At 41.4% G+C, this 21,964-nt stretch overlaps 1 protein-coding gene across 4 annotated transcripts in view; it reads left to right on the plus strand.

The window, feature by feature from the left end:
- The window catches only part of epha8 (eph receptor A8), a 271,719-nt gene that overhangs the window by 129,960 nt on the left and 119,795 nt on the right, over nt 1-21,964 (plus strand). For all 4 annotated transcript variants that reach the window (XM_069919029.1, XM_069919030.1, XM_069919028.1 and 1 more), the window contains exon 2: nt 16,821-16,976. In XM_069919029.1, coding sequence (XP_069775130.1) covers nt 16,821-16,976 — 156 coding nt within the window. The remainder of the gene's footprint in view (nt 1-16,820; nt 16,977-21,964) is intronic.

Raw genomic sequence — 21,964 nt, forward strand, 5'->3', positions numbered from 1 at the left:
TCATTATCATGACAGTAACCAGCAGGACTAGGCTTCATATACAGAAGAGCCTTGTTGGCCTGGATCCAGGTATAGAAATGTTGGGAAGGGAGAGGTGGCTCGACCCTTATGGCCCAGGACCACGGGGTAGGAGTCTTCAGTGGATGGGCCAGCTCCATATATACAGTAATCAACAATAAATATATACAGTGGAGGAAACATTTCACCACAAGAGCACACTGGGGAAAGTTGACAAGGAGACAGGGGTGGGGGGTGGGGGGAAAGAAGGAGGAGGAGGAGGAGGAGAAGTCAATGTTAATGCCTGGATAGAAGATGAGGTGTTGTTCCTGCAATTTGCAGGTGGTATCAGACTGGCAGTGCATGAGACCATGGACAGACAAGTCAGCAAGGAAATGGGACAGGGAATTGAAATGGGATGAAAAGAGTGGCCAGGCCCAAAACGTCGGTAATATATCTTTGCATCCAATGGACGCCGTGAACTGGCTGATCTCCTCCAGCATTTCTGTGTGTCTTTACTAGAATCACAGCATCTGCAGACTTTCATTTCTCATTACAGATTCTCTACTGCTCTTCACCCTTCCTGCTCAATCCAGCTGCATGTTGAACTTCTCTGCACATTTCATTAATGGCCCACTCAGAAGGGAAATGGCCCAGCTCTTGATTTCCCCTTGACCTTTGCTGGAGAGGATTCCAACCTCTTGCCTGCCCGCTGATGATGTTCTGTACTTAAAGGGCCACAAGCAGAATTATGTGCACTTTGCAGGATAAGCACCCTAGTCGTTCAATCTCATTTTTATCTAGCATTGATCATTTTCTGCCTCGTGTCGTATCCACACAAGGGATGAATGACATTTGGCCATGCTTTCACCACACAGAAGCATCCTGCCATATCCGTTCACCTTGAATGCATCTTGGAACATTGTGTTCAGTACAGGGGAAGGGTGCAGAGAGATTTACAAGGATATTGCCTGGATTGGAGAGGATAGGTTTAATGAACTTGGCCTTTTTTCCTTGGAGCATTGGAGGATGAGGGGTGATTGAATATAAGCAACTGATTGTGTGGATGGCCAGAGGCCTTTACCCAGGGTTGAAATGGCTAATTAGTTTTAAAGTGCTTGGGAGTAAATACAGAGGCAGGGGAAAGTAGAAATAAGTATCAGAATTTTATTTTCATGAACATGTCACAGAAATTTGTTGTTTTGCAGCAGGATGACATTGCAAATGTCACTGTAAGATTATATTTAAAAATAAATAAATTAGTGCAAAAATAAGAGAAGTGAGATAGTTTGTCCTTTCCAGGAAATCCGATGGCAGTGGGGAAGAAGCTGTCTTTGTGCTGCCGGGTGCTCATCATCAGGCTCCTGTACCTCCTTCCCAATGGGAGCAATGTGAAGAGGGCATGGCCTGGATGGTGGGAGTCTTTGAGGATAGAGGCTGATTTTTAAGATTGTCCTCGATATTGTGGAGGAGTCACGTGATGGAGTAGTGGCTGGTCGGGAAAACCAACCTTCTCTAGGAAAATAGGAAAAAAGTTAGGAAAAAGGGAAGCATAACAAAAATAAAATATAAGAAATAGAAGATAAAGATACAGAGAAAAGAAAGAAGATGGCTTCCAAGAAGGAGAAAGTAAAAACAAATGGAAAAAAAATAGAAAAGTCACCGGAGAAGAAAGAAGAAGCCCTTACCTGCATGAAGGAACAGGACGCTGTGGTGGCGAGGAGCGCCCAACCCTCGAGGTAAGTGCCTGCCCTGCGGAGTCGCAACCCACCAGCTGGTGCACTACAAAATTGGCTCTCGGAGCCAAACAAAAGTGCGCAATCAAAGGAGAAAGAGGACACCGGCGGGAGGGGGGCTCAGCAGAGGAGCAGATAGTCACAGAGTGAACAGCTGAGGGACGCCCGACACCAGGGCTCTCAGCTGGAGGACGAGGAAGGCAGCAGAATAGGGAGCGATGAAACAGACATGGGAGATAGATGGAGGGCTGACCGACAAGAAGACCAACGTCAGGAAGCACAACAGATGAGCAGCCCAGGAGAGGAGACCCAGCAATAAGAGGCCCAGCAAGAAGAGGCCTGTCAAAGGGATACAAGTTGCTCATCAGGAAAAACAGAAGAGACAGACACAGAATAACAGGAAGAAGACCAAGATCTTCACAGAGAAATAGAAGGTAAAACTGATGGACAAAGAGAAATAAAAGGTAAAACTGATGAACAGAATATAGATAAATTCTTTTTTGAAGAACAAATGAGATCATTAAAAGAATGGTTAACATTAGAGTTTAATGTAATTAAAAGGAAAATGAAAAGAACAGAAGATAAAATGCAAAGGTTAGAACTGGTAATGACAGAAATAGGGAAAAGAGTAGAGAATGTGGAAGAGTGGGAAACGGCTGTAGAAATGGAAGTAAATGACTTAAGAGAAAAATTGGAAGAAAGTGACAAAAAAAATTAAAGAGACACAAGAGTTGTTATCTCAGAAAATTGATATGTTGGAAAATTATAGTAGGCGAAACAACATAAATATAGTGGGCCTGAAGGCGGGTGAAGAAGGCACAGACATGAAGGAATTTATAAAAGGATGGATCCCGAAGGTCCTGGGAACAACAGAAATGCAGGAAGAAATGGAATTAGAAAGGACGCACAGAGCATTAGCTCCGAAACCACAGACACATCAAAAACCAAGATTCATCTTAGTAAAATTTTTGAGATACACGACAAGAGAAAATATACTGGAGCGGGCAAGGAATAAAGTTAGAGAAGATAATTAACCATTGGAATACAAGGGTCAAAAAATATTTATTTACCCAGACATAAATTTTGAACTCTTAAAGAGGAGGAAGGAGTTTAATACAGCTAAATCAATCCTATGGAAAAAAGGTTATAAATACATATTAAGACATCCAGCCGTGCTTAAAATATTTATATCCGGGGAGCAAAACAGACTGTTCTCGGATCTAGAGAAAGCACAAGAATTGACAGAACGTTTTCAGGACAAAAGAAGAGATAAAGAGATGTAACAAGTATGAGGAACGGCAATAAAGTATATATAAAGATGTAAAAACAATGTATATGTAAAGAACTAAAGAGGGAAAAGAGAAGGGAAGGAAGGGAGTAAGGGGGGGAAAAGAAGAGAGAGAGTTTTGTTATATGTGATTTTTAAAAAAGTGTTTTCTGGAGAGGGGCTGGGTAGAGGGGGAATAACCGTCACTGTAAAATCAGTTGATGCTGCGAACAAGATCACAATCCAAATGAAATAGGGAGTTCTGGTTGCCCGGTAAGGGATATGGGGCATCTCAGAGAGGGGATTAACTTTTGGGGTTAAGGTATATGGGAACTGTGGGGGTACTTTATGTCTTAAATGTGTTGTCGTACATTAAGTGTAATAAGAGAAAAGAGATGAAAATGGGGAAAATGGGGATGGAGGTGGCGAAGAGGTGGAAAAGAGGTGTATACAAGATATAAGATGGCCATGTTGAATTATATGACTATAAACATTAAAATTAAAAGGAAGAGGCTACTAAATTTATTGAAGAAGGAAAAAATAGATATAGCATTTGTGCAGGAAACATATCTAACTGAAGCGGAACATAACAAACTAAAGAGAGACTGGGTAGAACAAGTAACTGCAGCGTCCTATAATTCAAAAGCTAGAGGTGTAGCCATACTAGTTAACAAAATGTACCAATCAAAATAGAGGAAGAAATAATAGATGTGGCAGGGAGGTATGCAATGATAAAGTGTGAGATATACCCAGAATTTTGGAATTTGCTCAATATATATGCACCTAACGAGGAGGATCAAAAGTTTATGCAGGATATTTTTTTGAAGATTGCAGACACACAAGGAAATATACCGATAGGACGGGATTTTAACCTTAATTTGGATCCAATGTTGGATAAAACTGGACAAAAGACAAGTAAAAAGAATAAAGTAGCCAAATTTATGGATAAATTAATGCAGGAAATGAAACTTATGGATATATGAAGGAGGCAACACCCAAGAAAGAAGGAATTTTCATATTATTCGAGTAGGCACAAAACTTACTCAAGGATTGATATGTTTTTGTTGTCAGCCCATATTCAAGGAAGAGTTAGGAAAACTGAGTATAAAGCTAGACTACTATCAGATCATTCATCCCTATTATTAGCAATAGAACTGGAGGACACCTCACCAAGAACATATAGATGGAGGTTAAACTCCATGCTACTTAAAAGACAGGAATTTAGGGAGTTTATTGAATGCCAAATTAAAACATATTTTGAAATAAGCACAGGATCAGTGAAAGACTATTTATATTATGGGATGCAATGAAAGCCTTCATTAGAGAGCAGATAATAAGTTATGTAACTAAGATGAAAAAGGACTACAATTGGGAAATAGAGCAGTTGGAAAGGGAAATAGTAAGTACAGAAAAGGAATTAGTAAAAAGGGATGATATAACAAAAGGGAGAGAATTGGCAGACAAAAAAAATTAAATACAAAACATTACAAACGTACAAGGTGGAGAAAAACATAATGAAAACAAAGCAAAAGTATTATGAACTGGGAGAAAAAACATAAAATATTAGCCTGGCAACTTAAAATAGAATAAGCTAAAAAAATGATACTGGCATGAAGGAAAAAGGACAAACAAATTACATATAATCCAACAGAGATTAATTAAAATTTTAAGGAATTTTATGAACAATTGTATCAAACTGAGAACGAGGTGAAAGATGATAAAAAAGAGGAATTTTTAGCTAAAATTGAACTGTTGAAATTGCAAGAAGAGGAACAAAACAAACTAATAAAACAATATGAAATAGAAGAAGTACAGGATATATTAAAAAAAGCTGCTGAACAATAAAGCACCAGGAGAGGATGGATTTCCAATAGAATTTTATAAAATGTTTAAAGAGTTATTAATTCCTCCTCCCCTGGAAGTAATGAACCAGATAGAAGAAACACAAAACTTGCCAGATTCATGTAAGACAGAAATAATTACAGTAATACCAAAGATAGGGAAGGATCCATTAACACCAGCATCATATATATCTACTTAACGCGGACTATAAGATAATAGTGAAATTATTAGCAAACAGATTGTGTACCTAAAATAGTAAAACAGGTTCAAACTGGATTTATTAAGATGAGCAGCGGACAATGTCTGAAAACTTATTAATCTAATCCATGCAGTTCAAGGAAATAAGAAACCAACAGTGGCTGTTGCTCTAGATGCAGAAAAAGCCTTTGACAGAGTAGAGTGGAATTACTTATTTAAAGTATTACAGAAGTTCAATCTACCAGAAAAATATATCAATTGGATTAAAGCATTGTATAATGGACCATGGGCGAAGGTAACAGTAAATGGATATGTATCGAATCACTTTAAATTAAGTAGGTCAACTAGACAGGGATGTCCACTATCTCCCTCATTGTTCGCCTTAGCAATAGAACCTTAGGCAGAACTGATAAGAATAGAAAATAAAATAAAAGGGTTAAAAATAAAGGAGAAGGAATATAAAATCAGCTTATTTGCAGATGACATCATAGTATACCTAACAGAACCAGTGGTATCAGTAAAAGAATTACATAAGAAATTGAAGGAATATGGAGAAATATCGGGGTACAAGGTCAACACAAATAAAAGTGAAGTGATGCCAATGAGTAATGCAGACTATACAGAATTTTAAAAAGAATCGCCATTTAAATGGCAAACACAAGCAATCCGATACCTAGGTATCTGGTTAGATAATAACTTAAGCCACTTGTACAAACTAAATTATCAGCCACTAATAAAGAAATTGCAGGAAGACTTAGAACATTGGAAAGAATTACCGCTAATGTTGATAGGGAGAGTAAACTGCATTAAAATGAATGTGTTCCCAAGTATACAATACTTATTTCTAACATTACCAATTCCTTTAACAGAAAAATTCTTTAAGGAACTAAAGAGAATAATAAGGAAATTCTTGTGGAAAGGGAGGAATCAAGGAGTAGCATTAGATAAATTAGCAAGGTGGTTTGCAAGAACCAAATTTTAGAAATTATTATAGAGCTGCACAATTAAAGTATTTATCAGATTTTTTACCAGACAAGGGAAAAAGCAGACTGGACTAAGATAGAACTAGATAAAATAGGGGAAAAAGTACCGTAACATATACTTTATAAGTGGGATGAAAAGCTGGTACAATATAAAAACTCATTAGTACTGCATCATTTACTTAATATATGGAAGAAGATCCACTTAGAAAGGAAAAAAAAATGAATTATCAAATACCAAAATTACTATTGACGCAAAATCCGCTAATCCCTTTTACAATAGATAACCTTTCCTTTAGAGAATGGGAGAGAAAAGGAATCAAAAGAATAGAAAACTGTTTTTTGGGAAATAATTTATTAACATTTGAACAGTTGAAGTACAAATATGGAATAACGCATGGTACAATGTTTGCATATCATCAATTGAAAACTTATTTACAGGATAAATTTGAGATTACCTGAAGGAAGCAGCTTTGAATATGTGATTACAGACACAATGATAATTAAAAGATTTATAACCAACATGTACATTAAGCTGCAAGATAAGGAAAATGAAATAAACTATAAACCTAAGCAGAAGTGGGAAAAGGATCTAAACATTAAGATGAAAAATGAAGTATGGGAAAAATTATGTTCTGGAACTATGAAGAATACAATAAACACAAGGTTACGCATGATACAGTTAAATTGGTTACACAGGGTATATATCACTCCTCAAAAATTTTAAAAATGGGATTTAACATTATCAGATCTTTTCGTTGTAAGAAGGAAATGGGAACAATATTACATGCAACTTGGGCATGTACGAAAGTAAATACGTTTTGAGAAGAATTAAATCAAATACTAAATAAAATTACAAAAAATAAAATACTAAAAAAAACAGATATTTCTTTTAAGTAGCATAAGAAGTAGAGAATTAGGCCTCAAATTGGATAAAGTGCAAAAAAAATTCATTATTATAGCCTTAGCAATAGCAAAAAAATGTATAATGTCAACTTGGAAAATGGAAGAGAGCCTGAGTATACAGCAATGGTACATGGAAATAAATAAATGTATTCCACTGGAAAAAATAACATATAATTTAAAAAATAAAGTCACAATGTTTGAACAAATTTGGGAACCGTACATGGAACATATCAGAGAGAGCTTGCCTATGACCTCCATTCCCTAAAATGAGAATGAAAATGATAAGACAAAATGTGTAATAAGTGATAAGACAAAGTGTGTAATAAATAGATGACCTATTTTTCTTGTTTATTTTCCTTTGTGTGAAGATATTGTTTTATGGTTTTATTGTATTGTATATGTTGAATATTTATGGGTTTTGGAGGGAGGTGGGTAGAGGGGAGGGAGGGAAAGGGGAAAAAAAGGGGAGAAAAGACTGCTGTGTAAATTTAATGAGAAACCTTTGTACATATTTTGGTTGATATGGTTCATAGTGTGAAAAATAAAAAATTGTATAAAAAAAAAAGATATTGTGGAGACCAATGGCCATGATGGCACCAGTTGATTTCACACTCTCTGTAGTTTTTAGAGGAATATTGGTCAAACAGACGAATGGAACCCACTCAGATAGATAACTGTGTCAGCATGGCCAAGTTGGGCTGAAGGCCCTGGTTCTGTTCTGTATTTGACTCCATAATAAAGTTGGTTCAAATTGGACAGAGGGAAAAGCTTTTGGGTGAGACAAGATATTTACATTGAACATTCTTCAGTATGAAGACTCCTTAACTGTAATCTTGGATGACTTGTGGTGTGCTCTGGTACAGTGGAGCACTGAGGGAATGTGGAACTCTCTGCAGGGAGGGCCGCACAGTCAGAGGGAGGGTTTGTAGGAAATGTTGCATCGTCAGTGTGATAGTACAGATCTATCACCAATGTATATAGTGTATATAGTTACAGTATCTAGACTGTGCTTACAGCGATTGGCTGAGAGCTAAGCCACGCCTACTGTCTGGGCCTTAAAGGGTTGTGTCCCTAGCCAGGTTGGATCATTCCGGACTGGTCGGCCACCTGTGAAGAGCTCCTGTCTTTTGCTAATAAAAGCCTTGGTTTGGATCAACAAGTCTTTGATTCTTTTGACGAGCTCTACAGTCAGGTAGTCAGAGTCTGCATTCTTCGATCGGATCGTGAGGGTCTGTCGTGCTGCAGAGGGAATCACTGAAAGGATGTTTCGCATCAATACTCAGAAGGGGAGTGCTACCAACATCGAGGAGGAAGCAATGCCTGATTTTTCTCAGTACTGTGGGAGTGGCGTGTTGTGGGTAATGCAATGGGATGCGTTGCGTTGCATTGGTTGCAGCACTGGATGCTACCCCCTTAACAGGGCTGAAGGAGTTAAACAAGAACATTGGCAGATGCTGGGGTCAAGTACGGCACACATCCAGCACGTTTGCGTCTGGCAGCCCAGAGCGAGTGCCGCGCTGTCAGCATGACTGAGCAAGCATTGTGTGGTTGGCAGTCAGAAAGCATGCTCTGCTAACAGCATTGCTACAACTGTGTGACGTTGATGGGAGCTAAAAGAGGGCTGAACTATCGGACATACTGACTGATCAGTGCTGTGATCAGTGCCCAATGAGTCCTGCATAATTGGTGATCTCTTATTTGTTGAGAAGAGGCGTTTGGTCCAAAACTCTCCTCCCAATCTAACCCCAAAACGTGTAAAAAAATCTCATTGCACCACTCAGGAGATGTGGAGATCCCCCTAGAAAATATTATTCCTCATCCAACATGAGTGACAATTAGTTACTTACAAGCTTGATTAATTTAGCACTTTAATTTCTACAAAATTGAATATGCACAAAGCAAGGTTCTATCAACAGCGAAAACATAAATATCCAGGTTCATTTATCACCTATTGTACAAATACAACCTAATGAAACAGCGTTCTCTGATCTTCAGTGCAAGACTCATATCTCTACCACCAGACATAATATACATACAGTCATGCAATACGAATGCAGTACTTACATACATGCATAAGAATAAATAAATATTGTTTAATAAAGAGCAGGGTCCAGGAAGGTTTGCATGAGCAGTTCATTCAGTCGTTCAGCATTCTCACTGCATCTGGGAAGGAGCTGTTTCTCAGTCTGATGGTTTCGGCTGATACTCTAGAATCTCTTCCCCGACAGGAGGAGCTGAAAGGTGCTGAGTATCAGGTGGTAGGGGTCCTCCTCTTCAAAAAATGATCGCATCGATGGCGAAGGAAGGAGACCTTCACCCCAAAGATTGAGTTACCAGCTGTTCTAAACATCAATAACTGCATAGAAGTGCGTTTGCACTCAAATGAAGGATGTTACAAAACTAACAGTGGCACGCGAACACTGCTTTTGAGCTGTTTTTCCAAGAGTGGCAAATTCAGGGAGGAGCGAATCAGTCCTTATTGGTTTTGAATCCAGGGGTCACAACTGTGGCTTCAGTGGGATGAAAACCTGTGTGTGAGTGTAAGAAGGGATATACCGTAGAAAAGCCAGGATAAAAGTTTTGAAGTTGATTCGACACTCACTCGCAAAGTTGCTGCTTGAGGAAATAGCCCCGGTTCTTTGAGGCAAAACCTTTTTTTTGAGTGATGGAGACAACACTTCATCGTCGAATTCAGGCTGAAAACACATCACCTCAATAAAAGTGACCGTATAAATGACATTAACAGTTTAGTCAGGAGGTAACAATTTGTTGCTGCATTGATTGAATATCTGATGGTGCTGAATAATTTGGAATACTTTACCTTTGTGACACTACAAAAAAAAGTTAATTTGGTCCACAAGACAGAGGCAAAGTCTGCAGAAGATCTGAACAAGCACTAAAAGTAAAGCACATTTCCCTGATGCATGGAGGAGCAGTTTTTAAAAATAATTTGTTTATGTTTCACTTAAGAAGTGTCCGTGGGAGATTCAAATCATAATCTATCTGTTATGTTTACTTCATGTATTAATTAGGTATTTATTACGTACATCTTGTTTGCAGAACTTCATGATAAAATTGAACCTTCTCCCACCATTTGGGTGAAGTACACATAGACATACCCCTTCGCAATACAAAACAGCAGCAGGCATTTGCAATGCAGAAACTGCAGCAGAAATTGATACTCTAGAATCTCTTTCCCGACAGGAGGAGCCGAAAGGTGCTGAGTATCAAGTGGTAGGGGTCCTCCTCTTCAGTATCCGGCACCTATAGAGTTTGGCAAATGCCGGATAAGTGAATTTTCCAGTAGCTTGAGACGGCGTGTGGTGTGATTGGCAAACTGACCGTGGGGCACATCAATTTTAAACTTCTATATTTATTTTCCACGATAAATTGCCACTTGTTTGAAGCTGCCAGTTGGTTGAATCCAGGCAGCAGGGGTTTGACTGAACTTGAATCAATCCTGCAGAAAAAGAATGCCTAACCCTGTTACATTGACAGGCTCTGTCATTCATTTGACAACTCGGGCCCATTGCATTGAGGTTGACTGCTTTCTTGTAACTTTACCTTGGCATCTTGAGGTTGGAAGAGAAGGAAAATGGAGAGAGAAACTGTCTGGTACTTCTCAGATTCTCCTGGACAAATGATCCATTTCTACTGTGATGGTGTGGAAAATGAATGTTGAATTGTAAAGTTCAAATGAACAAAAAGAGAGCTAAATGTCCTCTCAAGCAGGATATCCACTTCAGGGACAGAGTCTTTACTCCATGCTGCTATCTCACTGCATTGATGAAGGGATAACGGATTATCTCATGAGTTAGTTATTAACAAGACTTCCATTTCCTCCTTGCTGTATTCCAGATGGGTGTGAAAGTTCTCAGAGTAGTAAACACAGGAGAGGCATCAGTCCTCATAGTCTCCAGACCAACAGCCATCGTTCAATAGAAAACAGATTGTCTGGCCAGGCATTCTTACTTCTGGGACTTTGCAGATGTCTGAACAGTTCTGCCAGAGAACAGCCATGTCGAGGTTGCCAAAGTCATTGGATGGGCTAAAGGAAAGCACAATACCATTGCAAATTCTCCCTTTCTCTCTTCCCAGCTGGTGAAAGATATCAGCTCCCATATGCACTCAGACATATCCTAGTTTCTTCTCATTTTGTATGACATCCAGCATTGAACAAGCAAAAAAAAAAAAAAAAATCCTCCAAATGGAATACTGGAAAGTGAAAAGAATCTCAGCCAGAAACCCGTGTGCCTGAGTTATTGACGCACGTCCCCAACTCTGACAACAGTTGCAGTGTGACACGCACAGCTCAGGTCCTTGACCATCAAGATTTCACATTTATTCATGATATCACATATACCCCCGAGATTCTTTTTGTCCTGTGGGTGAAACAGAATTACCATTTATTGGTAGTGCAAATAACAAATGTACACATCGGTCTCATGTAAACAAATAAAGGCAAGTAAACAAACTGTGCAATACAGAGAGAGAGAGAGAGAGAGAGAAAAAATCAATAACGTGTAAAAGGAAGAGTCATACCGAAACCTCCGAAAACTCCTGAGGAAGTAGAGGCACTGAGAGGCGCTTTCTTCACGATACCATCGACGTTGAATGAGATCCCAAGATGCCATTCCTTGTTGATCCCATAGGATAAATATACTTTGGATTAATTAACCTGCCAAAGAGCATGCCTAACTCCACCCAGCCAATACGTGAGATCAGACTTGAAAATGGGTCAGTGGAGCTGTAACTCTATGGACTGCTGCATTGTGCCTTCATTGGAATCACTCTCCTGGTCCAACTCTTTCCTCGGTTCTTCCACCAGCTTTCTCATCCTCATTCTATTTTTGGTGTGTTTGATGCACCTATTTCTGCCCTGTTCTCCCTTGTGAAGAATCAATTGTTAACCCCTGGATCATTATTCAGCCTTGAGAGGATTGCATTTGATGCCCCTTTCCTGAATTAGTCAGGACCTTTCCCACCAAAGGCATGTCGCCACCAGCGTCAAAAAAGCTTCTCATCCCTGAGTGTCATCAAAATACTGTCGTCTTCTGAGCTGGTGCATCAGACTGATAGGGCCAGGGTCTTCCCTGAGCCGTATGTCTGCCTGAGAAAACTGAATTACTGCTCGCTGCACAGAAATCCTGAGAGGTAATTTTTCATTAATGAATGAGACATCACTTTGAGTGGTGGCATATGGTTAAGGGGCTATGATGTCCTTTTCTGTCCCTCTACCCTTTATGTTCAAGTTTAGGTTTATTATTACGTGACTGTACATAAAACCCCTGTCATCCAAAATTCAAGTAATCGACAGCCACAAGCAACAGGGGGGGGAAATGAGAAAAATAAATAGGTATAAAGTTTGTAACATTTTCAATGGGAAAATACAAACTTCCAGAATTTTCAGCATCTGTAATCTTTTGTTGAAGTGAGTTCACCACATATTGACATTAAATTGCACATGTATGCAAACTATTATTTAGACACAAAAAGTTTTTGATCCTTGTCATTTTTTTTTGTTTGGATAACTGAAGTGCTTTTCTAGTGGTTGTTTGGAGTCTTTGATCTTCTGCATTTCCAGGCTTTGATTCAGGACCCAGACATCTGGAGCTCCACTTTTTATTGCATCATAAATGTTACAGTCCTGGCAAGACAAGAACCACAGTTGGGTCGAGTATAAAAGGCAGCATTAAAATTAGGACACCCCAATCCCAACCGCTGCCTCCCCTTTCAACATATACAAAGTCTTTGAGCCACTCACGGCATACAGGAAATATCACGATTTGAGCTGTACAAAGTGAAGGGAGGAAAGGTTAGGGGAAATAGCAGGGGTAAGTTTTCTATACAGGTGCTTGGAATGCCTTGCCAGGGGTAGTGGTGGAGGCTGAAACATTAGAGGACTTTAAAGAGACTCTTGGGCAGCCACATGGATGGAAGGGCCTAGATTGTTTTTTTGGTAGGAATATATAGGTTGGCATAACTGTTGGCCAAAGGGCCCGTATTGTGCTGTAATGTTCTATGTTCTATGACTTTAGTCTACGAAGTTCTCAAACTGTCTTCATCAACATGGTAGTTAACCACTCGTCCTGTCAACATGTATGTGTTACCAGTCTGGCCAATTTGTTGGAAATCTGCCTGAGTAATTCTTTTTGCCCCAGTTGATGGGTTAAATCAGTGGTTCTTGACCTCTTCCTTTCCACTCACACACCACTTTAAGTATTCCCAATGCCATCAGTGCTCTGTAATTAGTAAGGGATTACTTAAAATGGTAAGTGGGTGGAGAGAAAAAGTTTGAAAACCACTATTTTAATCACCCCTAATTGACTCGTTATGTTCATGGTTTCATAACTCCAAAGGAAATGGGCCAATGACAATTTTTCTCAACAAAATATTTCAGTAACAATTGAGTCAAGAGCAATGGTTCGCACCGTCCCTTCGCACTCACATACTCCTTGAGCAATCCCTTACTAATCACAGAGCACCGATGGCATAGGGATTACTTGAAGTGGTATGTGAGTGGAAAGAAAAAGGTTGAGAACCATTGGGTAAAATGAAGGAACCTCTTAAATATAAGATGCTTGTCTTTCCTTTGAGTTTTGGAGATTACAAGACAACTTCTTCCACTCACAAATGTTCAGATTAGCCAACTTTTTGCAAAGTATTTAGAAGATCTCAGCATCAGAAAGTGCCGCTTCCCATAGAATTTTTAATTTAGACATCCAGCTTGGTAACAGGCTCTTTCGGTCCACGAACCTGTGCCACCCAATTACCCCCAATTGATGCTCACTCCCTGGTATATATTTTTATGAATGGTGGGAGGAAACCGCCCCCCCCGGAAAAAGAATGGGAGGGAGAGGAGTACAGGCCAACAGACAACAGGTGTTACTGGGATACGATGAGGAAAGGTGAGAATTGATTTTAGCTCAGTGAAAGGAGACAGTGGGAAACGGGAGAGAGAGAGAAAGAGAGAGAGAGAAAATAAATGGAGACAGGGGAAAGAAAATGGGAGGGGGGGGGTGTTCTCATGGAAACCAGAGTAGTCTATGTTAATGCCATCCAGTTGGAGAGTGCTGTGATGGAAGATTATTTTGCGGCTGGTCGCAGTCTGGCCATCGAGTGGAGCTTTGGTCTGGCCCAGGTGTACCTGAAGATGTTGCTCAGTATCAATGGATACCTGCCGCTCAGAGTAGACTCAAAAGAGCTCAAGGGCCTGCTTCCATGCTCTGTGAGTCTATGATCTGACCTCTTCCTCCATTTGGAGAGCACTCTCATTCAAGTTGCTCTCCTAAACTTTACCAGCCAGAACGGGGCTGAGCAATTGCTTTTGCAATACCAGGCACGACAAAATCTACAGACGCCACTGCACTTACCACTGTCATGTGGGCAGGTCTATCCATGTCCTTGTGTACTGCCAGACTGAGGCCAGTTGCAGATTGGAGGGCCCACAAGGCACGGTTAGCCTAGGGGCTTGCGTAACGCTGTTACAGTGCTGGCGACTGGGCTTTGAATCCTTCACTGTCTAAAGAGTTTGTACGCTCTCTGTGCGTCTGCATTGGTTTCCTCCGGGTGCTCTGGTTTCCTCCCACCATTCAAAATGTACCAGGGTTGTAGGTTAATTGGATGGCATGAGATCATGGGCCAAAAGAGCCTATTACCATGTTGAGTATCTAAATTAAAATTTAAACCTTGTGCTCCATCAGACGGCATTAACATCAACCTCCAATTTCTGTTAACCCCCCCTTCTCCATGGCTTTCCCTCATCCCTCTGTCTCCTTTCCTCTAGCTCCCCACCCCTTTCCCTTCCTTGTCCTTTCTAAGAACTCTCCCCTCTCTGCTTTTTTTGACCCTCGCACCTGTCTTCACTCTTACCTATTTGCCTTCCCCAGCCCCTGCCTCCTCCCTCCCCGTCCTTTTTTTATTCAAACAGTCGCCTGTTTGTGGTTATACCTGATGAAGGCCCGAAACGTTGGTTTACCCATTTGGATGTTGCATGACCTGCCGAGTTTCTTCAGCGTGTCTGTCAATTGCACAAATTATACATTCCCACGCCTGGAAATAAGCAAAGACATTGTAAATAAAACCTCTTAGGTGATCTGAAGACATCTTAAGCACCAAATGTGAGCAGATTTATCAGCTGGCTCCAAATGTACATGATTAACCTTCAAGCAAGTTTTTTTTCAAAGCAGATGCGTCTCTTCAATATGTTATTTAAATATTTGACTTAGTATTATAATCCAAAGTGCAACATTGATTTTAATCTTGCGTTAGCAGTTCAAAATCCTGACTAAGACTGGAATTTTCATGGAAGATTACCAATTTATGGATAATTAATATGAGTAAATCCTTTAAGCAAAAGACAATGTGTCTATAGAGGGCTGATTAAGTTGTCAAAACAAGCATTCATTTACATGATGTTGCATTCATGCGGACATTAAACATAGATAAGGAAATGTGACATGTAATAAAATGGTCACTCTTGGTTAATAGCAGGTCATATGGTGCCCAACAAAATTATATTTGTTTTCATATATCTGAGATCTTCATTTTCGTGCTTGATCAGTTTCAATCGTTCCTTTGCAGCTATAATAATTTCCAGAGTTCTTGTAATGTTTATTTCAATCTCCAGTCAATTCAGGTCCAGGAAAGGTTTAGAAACTGTTTAAAGATCATCAGGTGTTCCTCATAGCTGTGCGAGAAGGAGCAAATTTAATGGTTTCACTCCTCATACGCTGAGCAGCAGGCATCTACATCTACAGGTGCAATCATGCCAGACCAAAGCTCCGACTGAACGACCGGGCTGAGACCACTTAAAGGATCCCTTTGTACCTGCCTCCAGTACTGTTGCTGGCAGCACGGTCGATGCACACACCACTTTCTGGCTGAAGAACTTACTCCGTACTACCTTACAACAATGCCCCCTAGTGTTAGCTATTTCAGCCCCTGGGGAAAAAGCTTCTGGCTGCCTACACAACCAATGCCCCATCTTATCTTTTGAAATTCTATCAGGTCACTCCTTAATCTCTGTCACGCCAAGGAGAAAAAAACCAAGTTCATTCAACGGTAAACGTAAGTCACGTTCTCCAATCCAGGCCACATCCTTGTAAATCTCCTCTCTACAGCATCCACATCTTTACTGCGACCAGAACTGAACACAGTATTCCAAATGGGGTCTAACCAAGGTCTTATACAGTGGCAACATGACTTCATTGGCTCTTGAGCTCAAAAGGGCTCAGTGAAAGCCAGTTCTTGGCTCCTCTTTGCTGAGGTGAGCTTTCAAATTCCTTTTATGCACAGCAAAAACACCAGTTGAGCTCTGCGGGGAGATAAACAATCAGCAGTGGAACCAGCCTCTCAAATACATGATGGAGCTACTAATTATACTCAGGTCTCCAAGGTTTTGTTGTTCTGTGAACATATTAATAAATCAATGAAATATTACAACCTATTAGAGTTGTAATTGATTTAGATCAGTGGTTTTCAAACATTTTCTTTCCGCCCACATTCTACCTTAGGTATTCCCTATGCCATAGATGCTCTTGATCAGTGAGGGATTACTTAAGATGGTATGTGAATGGAAAGAAAAAATTTGGAAACCACTGTTTTAACCGTACCTCACTGACTCGTTATGTGCACGGTTTCATACCTCCAAAGGAAATGGGCTAATGTCTATTTTTCTCAAGCAAAATATTTCAGTAACAATTGGGTCTAGAGCAGTGGTTCTCAACCTTCCCTTCCCACTCACAGACCACCTTAAGCCATCCCGTATGTGAGTGGAAAGAAAAAATTTGAAAGCCACTGATTTAGATAGACATGCAATGGGTGGGGGGGGGGGGGGTGGAGGTGAGGTTTAAGGGAAAATACTGAGGATTATCTGTTGCATTTATGTTCCAGCCTGTGAGCCCGGATTCTTCAAGCCAAACTCCGGAGACCAGCTTTGTGCAAGATGTCCTCTTCACAGTCACTCCAATGTGATGGCTGCTCTCTTCTGCCAGTGTAACTCCAACTATTATCGTTCGCCTTCTGACCTTCCTTCTGCACCCTGCACCAGTGAGTAACGTGAGCTCATCCATCATTGTCTATTCCGTAATTAATGTGTAGATGCTCTCTCTGTGTTAAATTTTTGTGCAACGTTTGGTTTATCAACGTATTGTTTCTCTCATGCTTTGGAATTTCTCTACATCAATCCCAAATGAGTAAATGTCCATTAATTGCTTCAACAGAGCAAACAAACAAATGATTCTGTTAAACGTTCCTCTCCCTGTATTCCAGTTCTCCTATTTCCCCCCACCTCAGAGTCGCATCACCTGGTTTTCCTCACTCCTCGTAAATCCTCTTCCCTGCATTCCTATTCTCCCTTCCTTCATTCTTCCCTCTCCCCATTCTCCACTTCTCTGTAATTTCCTGCCCCATTCTCTGTTCTTCACTCCCTCTTGATTCCCTTCCCCCCCACCCCCCACCTCCCAATTCTCCCCTGCTCACACCATCCTCTCTCCTGTTTACCTCTTTGCCTGGTATCCCCAAGCCCAGTGTGTCTTGGTGAGATCCCACTTAGAACATCATGTTCAGTTCTGGTCACCTCACTGCAGGAAGGATGTAAATGTTATAGAGAGGGTGCGGGGGGGGGGGGGGGGGGGGCGGGGACCTGATGGAGGTGCACAAGATGATTACACAGTTATAAGGACTACAGAGAGGATAGATAGCCAGTGTTTTTCAGGTTTTAAGAAAGAGGAGAGAAATGTAAAGGAAATTTGCACAGAGAATGGTGGTTATTTGGAACAAACCTCCATTGGAAGTGATGGAGGCAGACACAAGTACAATTTAATTTTCATTTATTCCAGTTTAATTCAGAGGTACACAGGACCTTCTGACCCAGTGAGCCCAAATACATCCATGTGACCAATTAAGCCGACATGTCTTTGGAACCTGGGAGGGAAGAGGAGCATCTGGTGGAAACCCACGCAGATACAGGGAGAATGTACAAACTCCTTATATCCAGATTCAAACCTGGGTCACTGGGGCTGCATAGCCAGTGCTCATGTTTGAAAGTCATTTGGAGAGTTAATTGGACAGCAATATCAGAGGGGGATACAGGCAAATTTGCCTAATGCAGGAAAATGGGATTAACGTTCGCAGGGATCAAGGAAAGAATGTGTTTCTGTGCTGAATAACTCTAGTGATTCTGTGAGAGAAATCAATGCTGCATAAATCAATGTTCAAGCTCTTGGCCATGCTTTTACATCAGCAGGAAAGGGCACGTTAAGACTTGGAAAGAATAATGATACTGTAAAACCCTCGGTATTTGGGACCTATGAGGCTTGGCAGATGCCAGATAAGTGAATGGTCTGGTTGCTTGAGATTGTGTGTTGCAAGATTGGCAAACTAACCACTAGGGAGCACCAATTTTAAACTTGCATTTTTTTTTACCTATTTATTTCCCACATTGTTTTTGCCGGTTGCCTGAGGCTGAATTCTGGATAATCGGTATTTTACTGTATTTTGTTTTGCTGAATGACCTGGCATTCGTGCAGTTCTATGCTTTTTTTTTCCCCTCTTGGTCTGTATTGCACAGTCAGTTTGTTTACATTTCTTTATCTGTTGACACGTGTACATTATGTACAGTTTTTTTCTGCACTACCAGTAAGTGGTAATTCTGCCTCGCCTGCAAAAAGAAGAAGGCATGTCCATACCCTGCCAATTAATCTGAATTGGAAGCTCACTTTGAAACATCCTGAAAACAGGGATGGAGGTTACAATGAGTAATTAATCTGCATCTCTGCTTCTGATTAAAGCCCAGATGTCAAGTTCCTGTTTCCTGCTGATTAACGTGTTCAAAATAATAATAATGCAGTATTATCAGCATTTTTACAATGTAAATTTAGACGTAGAGCTCAGTAACAGGCCTTTCTGGTGCACGAGCCCATGTCCTCCAAATAAACCAATAAAATGCCTATCCCCACATGTTTTGGAGGTGGGAGGAAACTGGAGCACCTGGAGGAAACCGACGGGAAGGACATACAAACTCCTTGCAGACAGCACCAGATTGAAACCCGGGTCGCTGTCCCTGTAACCAACCACTACGTTAATTTTGCAGCCCCAGGGTGACAATGCACACAGGGAGGGGCAGGAAGATTTGGGAGGACTGCACTTCTGGCCTGCCTTCACCTCTGAGAGGAAGGTTGGTTTGTGCTGGATTTTGAGAGGCAGAAGAGAGTAGCCTGGCCAGTTTCACCTTCAAGAAGTGAGTCCTGCTCCATGTGACCTCTGCTCATTGTCCAATCTCACAGCATCACTTTTACCATCTGCCCTTCTAAGAACATCAGAAATAGGAGCAGGAGTCGGCCATCCGGCCGAGCGAGCCTGCTCCGCCATTCAATGAGTGGATGATAATGGGCTCATCTCCACCAACCTTTTCTTTTCCCCATATCGCTTAATTTCCCTACTATATATAAATCTTTTTCAACCTTGTCTTAATTATATTTACTGAGGTCATCCATTGTTTCAATGGGCAGAAAATTCCACATATTCACCACCCTCTGGGAAGAACAGCTCTTCCTCATCTCCATCCTAAATCTACTACCCTGAATCTATGTCTCCTAGTTTTTGTCTCTCTGACCAATGGGAACAATTTATTGCCTTCAATCTTATCTGTGCTTTTCATAATTTTATTTATGAGGATCTATCAGATCCTCTCTCATTCTTCTAAATTCCTGTGAGTACAATCCCAGACAACTCTATCTCTCCTCATAGGCTAACCTCTTCATCTCTGGAATCAACCTGGTGAGCCTTCTCTGTACCACCTCTAAGTCTTCCTCAAGAAAGTAGGCCAGAACTGCAGGCAGTCCTCCAGATACAGTCTTATCAGTGCTTTGGACAGTTACAGATACCTCTTCTTTTCCACCATCCTGTCTTCATCAAGAAAACAAAGCAACAGTCCAGACCAAAAGCAGCTGGGCAGTAAAACCAGCTGACTGTTCGAGACACTGCCCAGTTCCAGGAGCACCACTGAGTGTTGGGAATACAATCACCAAGTCATTAGTAGAATGCAACTGTTGGGCCATCAGTTTGTAGGAGTGCAGAGCCGGGGACCATCAAGGTAAAGAGGTAATCAAACAGAGCAGGCCATGATCGGGCCTTTAAAACACAATTTTGATGCAGACCAGGAGATCACTTCGCTGAGCACCTTCGTCCGTCTGCATCAATGACCAGGATCTCCCAGTGGCCCACTCCTGATGTGTCTGTCTGTAACTTCATGCACTTACAGACCAAAGCCACCTGCAAATTGGAGGAGCAACAGCTAATATTCCATCTGGGCCCTCTCCAACCTGGCGGCATCAAGTTTCTACCAACTTCCCCCACTTCCCTATCCCTCTGTCTCCCTTTCCTTCAGCTCTCCAACCTCCTCCCCTCTGCATTCACAGAGCTATACTCCCTCCCCTTGATTTCTTTTGTCCCCTCCCTCCCTTATTCACCTTTTGTCTGTGCTCCTCCCCCTGTCCATCCCTGTACCATTTTGTTTGGGCACCTGCCTACATTGTGTTCAAAGCTTTATAAAGGGCTCAAGCCCGAAACGTTGGTTATGTACTGTATCTTTGCAATATAACATACCCTGCGCCGAGTTTCTCCAGCATTGTGTTTTTACTTAAAAATCTCAATTACTGTGTCCGGAGTCAAGGACACAATCAGGCTGAAGGGAGAATGACCATCACAGTGATTGTCAGGTACTTAATTGGACACCAGGAACACCGACTGAAACAAATCCCGAATGTCCAAACCACAATCCTTTCATCAGATACATAATCACCAGATCAACAACACAACGAAACTGTCAAAAACCGAGAAACTAATTGAATGTCTGGAGCACAGTCATGTTCGGAACATGATTCTGAATCATTACATCTGGACCACATGTGAATGTCCAGGGACACAATCATTGTATCAGGAATTAAATCAGATAATCAGAAACACAGTCTGGTGCCAACAGCTGATGCTTCAGTTACTTCTGACATTTCATGAAGGTATCTTTAAACTCATTGACAGAGATGTTCCTTATAATTCCAGTGCTGTGAAAGCCCTTCAGATCAAGGAAGGCACTTTGTTCCCCTCCCTACGTTTTCATCAGTGAATTTCTTTAATGTGTTTAATGCATTAAGGTGCATTGAAACTGCAATGATTATAATGGTTACCTGCCAGAAAAAGAACATTGAAACTGCTTGGGTTCCTGTGAAACCAATTGATTCTACAAGCAAGGGGGTCTTCGTGATGTGGAATGAGAATCCCACTTATGCAGTTCAATTAGAAATATTCCACCTCAACAACGATATTTCACACTCCAAAGAAGAAGTGGAAAATCTCGTGAAATGGGAGTGAGAGAAACAACCTAAGTCTCAACGTGGACAAGATGCAGAAGATGATCAGGAGGATAAGGGTCACCCTCCTGTGGGGAAAAAATGGCGGCGCTTCCAGAACTGCTGTAAAACCAATGATTCTACTGGTGTGGACCTATGGAGAGTGGAGAGCGGAGAAACAGTTCTCCAACCGCCCAGTCCGATTGCCATCAGCTCCGCACAAGCTTTGGATGGCCTGTTAAAGGAGCTGACGGTAATTTTAATTTAAAATCCCGCGTCCACAGGGTCTGAGCCCAAGATGGTGGCGCCTATGATTGACAGCAGCCACGAGGGGTTGCAGACTCCAAGGAAGCAGGGCACTAGAAAACAGGGTGAACACCCACCCCCCCCCCCCACCTCACTGTCTGAGAAGGAGAAGCAGAGGAGATGACCCACGGGATGGCGACCATGGTGGCGAACCTATGGGGGGGGGGGTGTCCTGCGGCTGAAATACCCACACCTGCAGTGGGCTGCTGGCAACTCGAGGCGAGGAACTCAGAGAGGCTGTGGGCTGCTGGAGACTGGCTTGAAACTGGCTGAAGCGGTACCAGGTATCAGAGCCAAGACGCGAGAGGGTACCAACGGCGCTGAAGAGTTTCTGGGTACGTTGGAGGTTTGATCTGGAGCTCGGGTTGCCGATGGTTTGGACTG

The sequence above is a fragment of the Narcine bancroftii genome, chromosome 2 (genome assembly GCF_036971445.1).
Source record: "Narcine bancroftii isolate sNarBan1 chromosome 2, sNarBan1.hap1, whole genome shotgun sequence".
Taxonomy (NCBI): Eukaryota; Metazoa; Chordata; class Chondrichthyes; order Torpediniformes; family Narcinidae; genus Narcine; species Narcine bancroftii.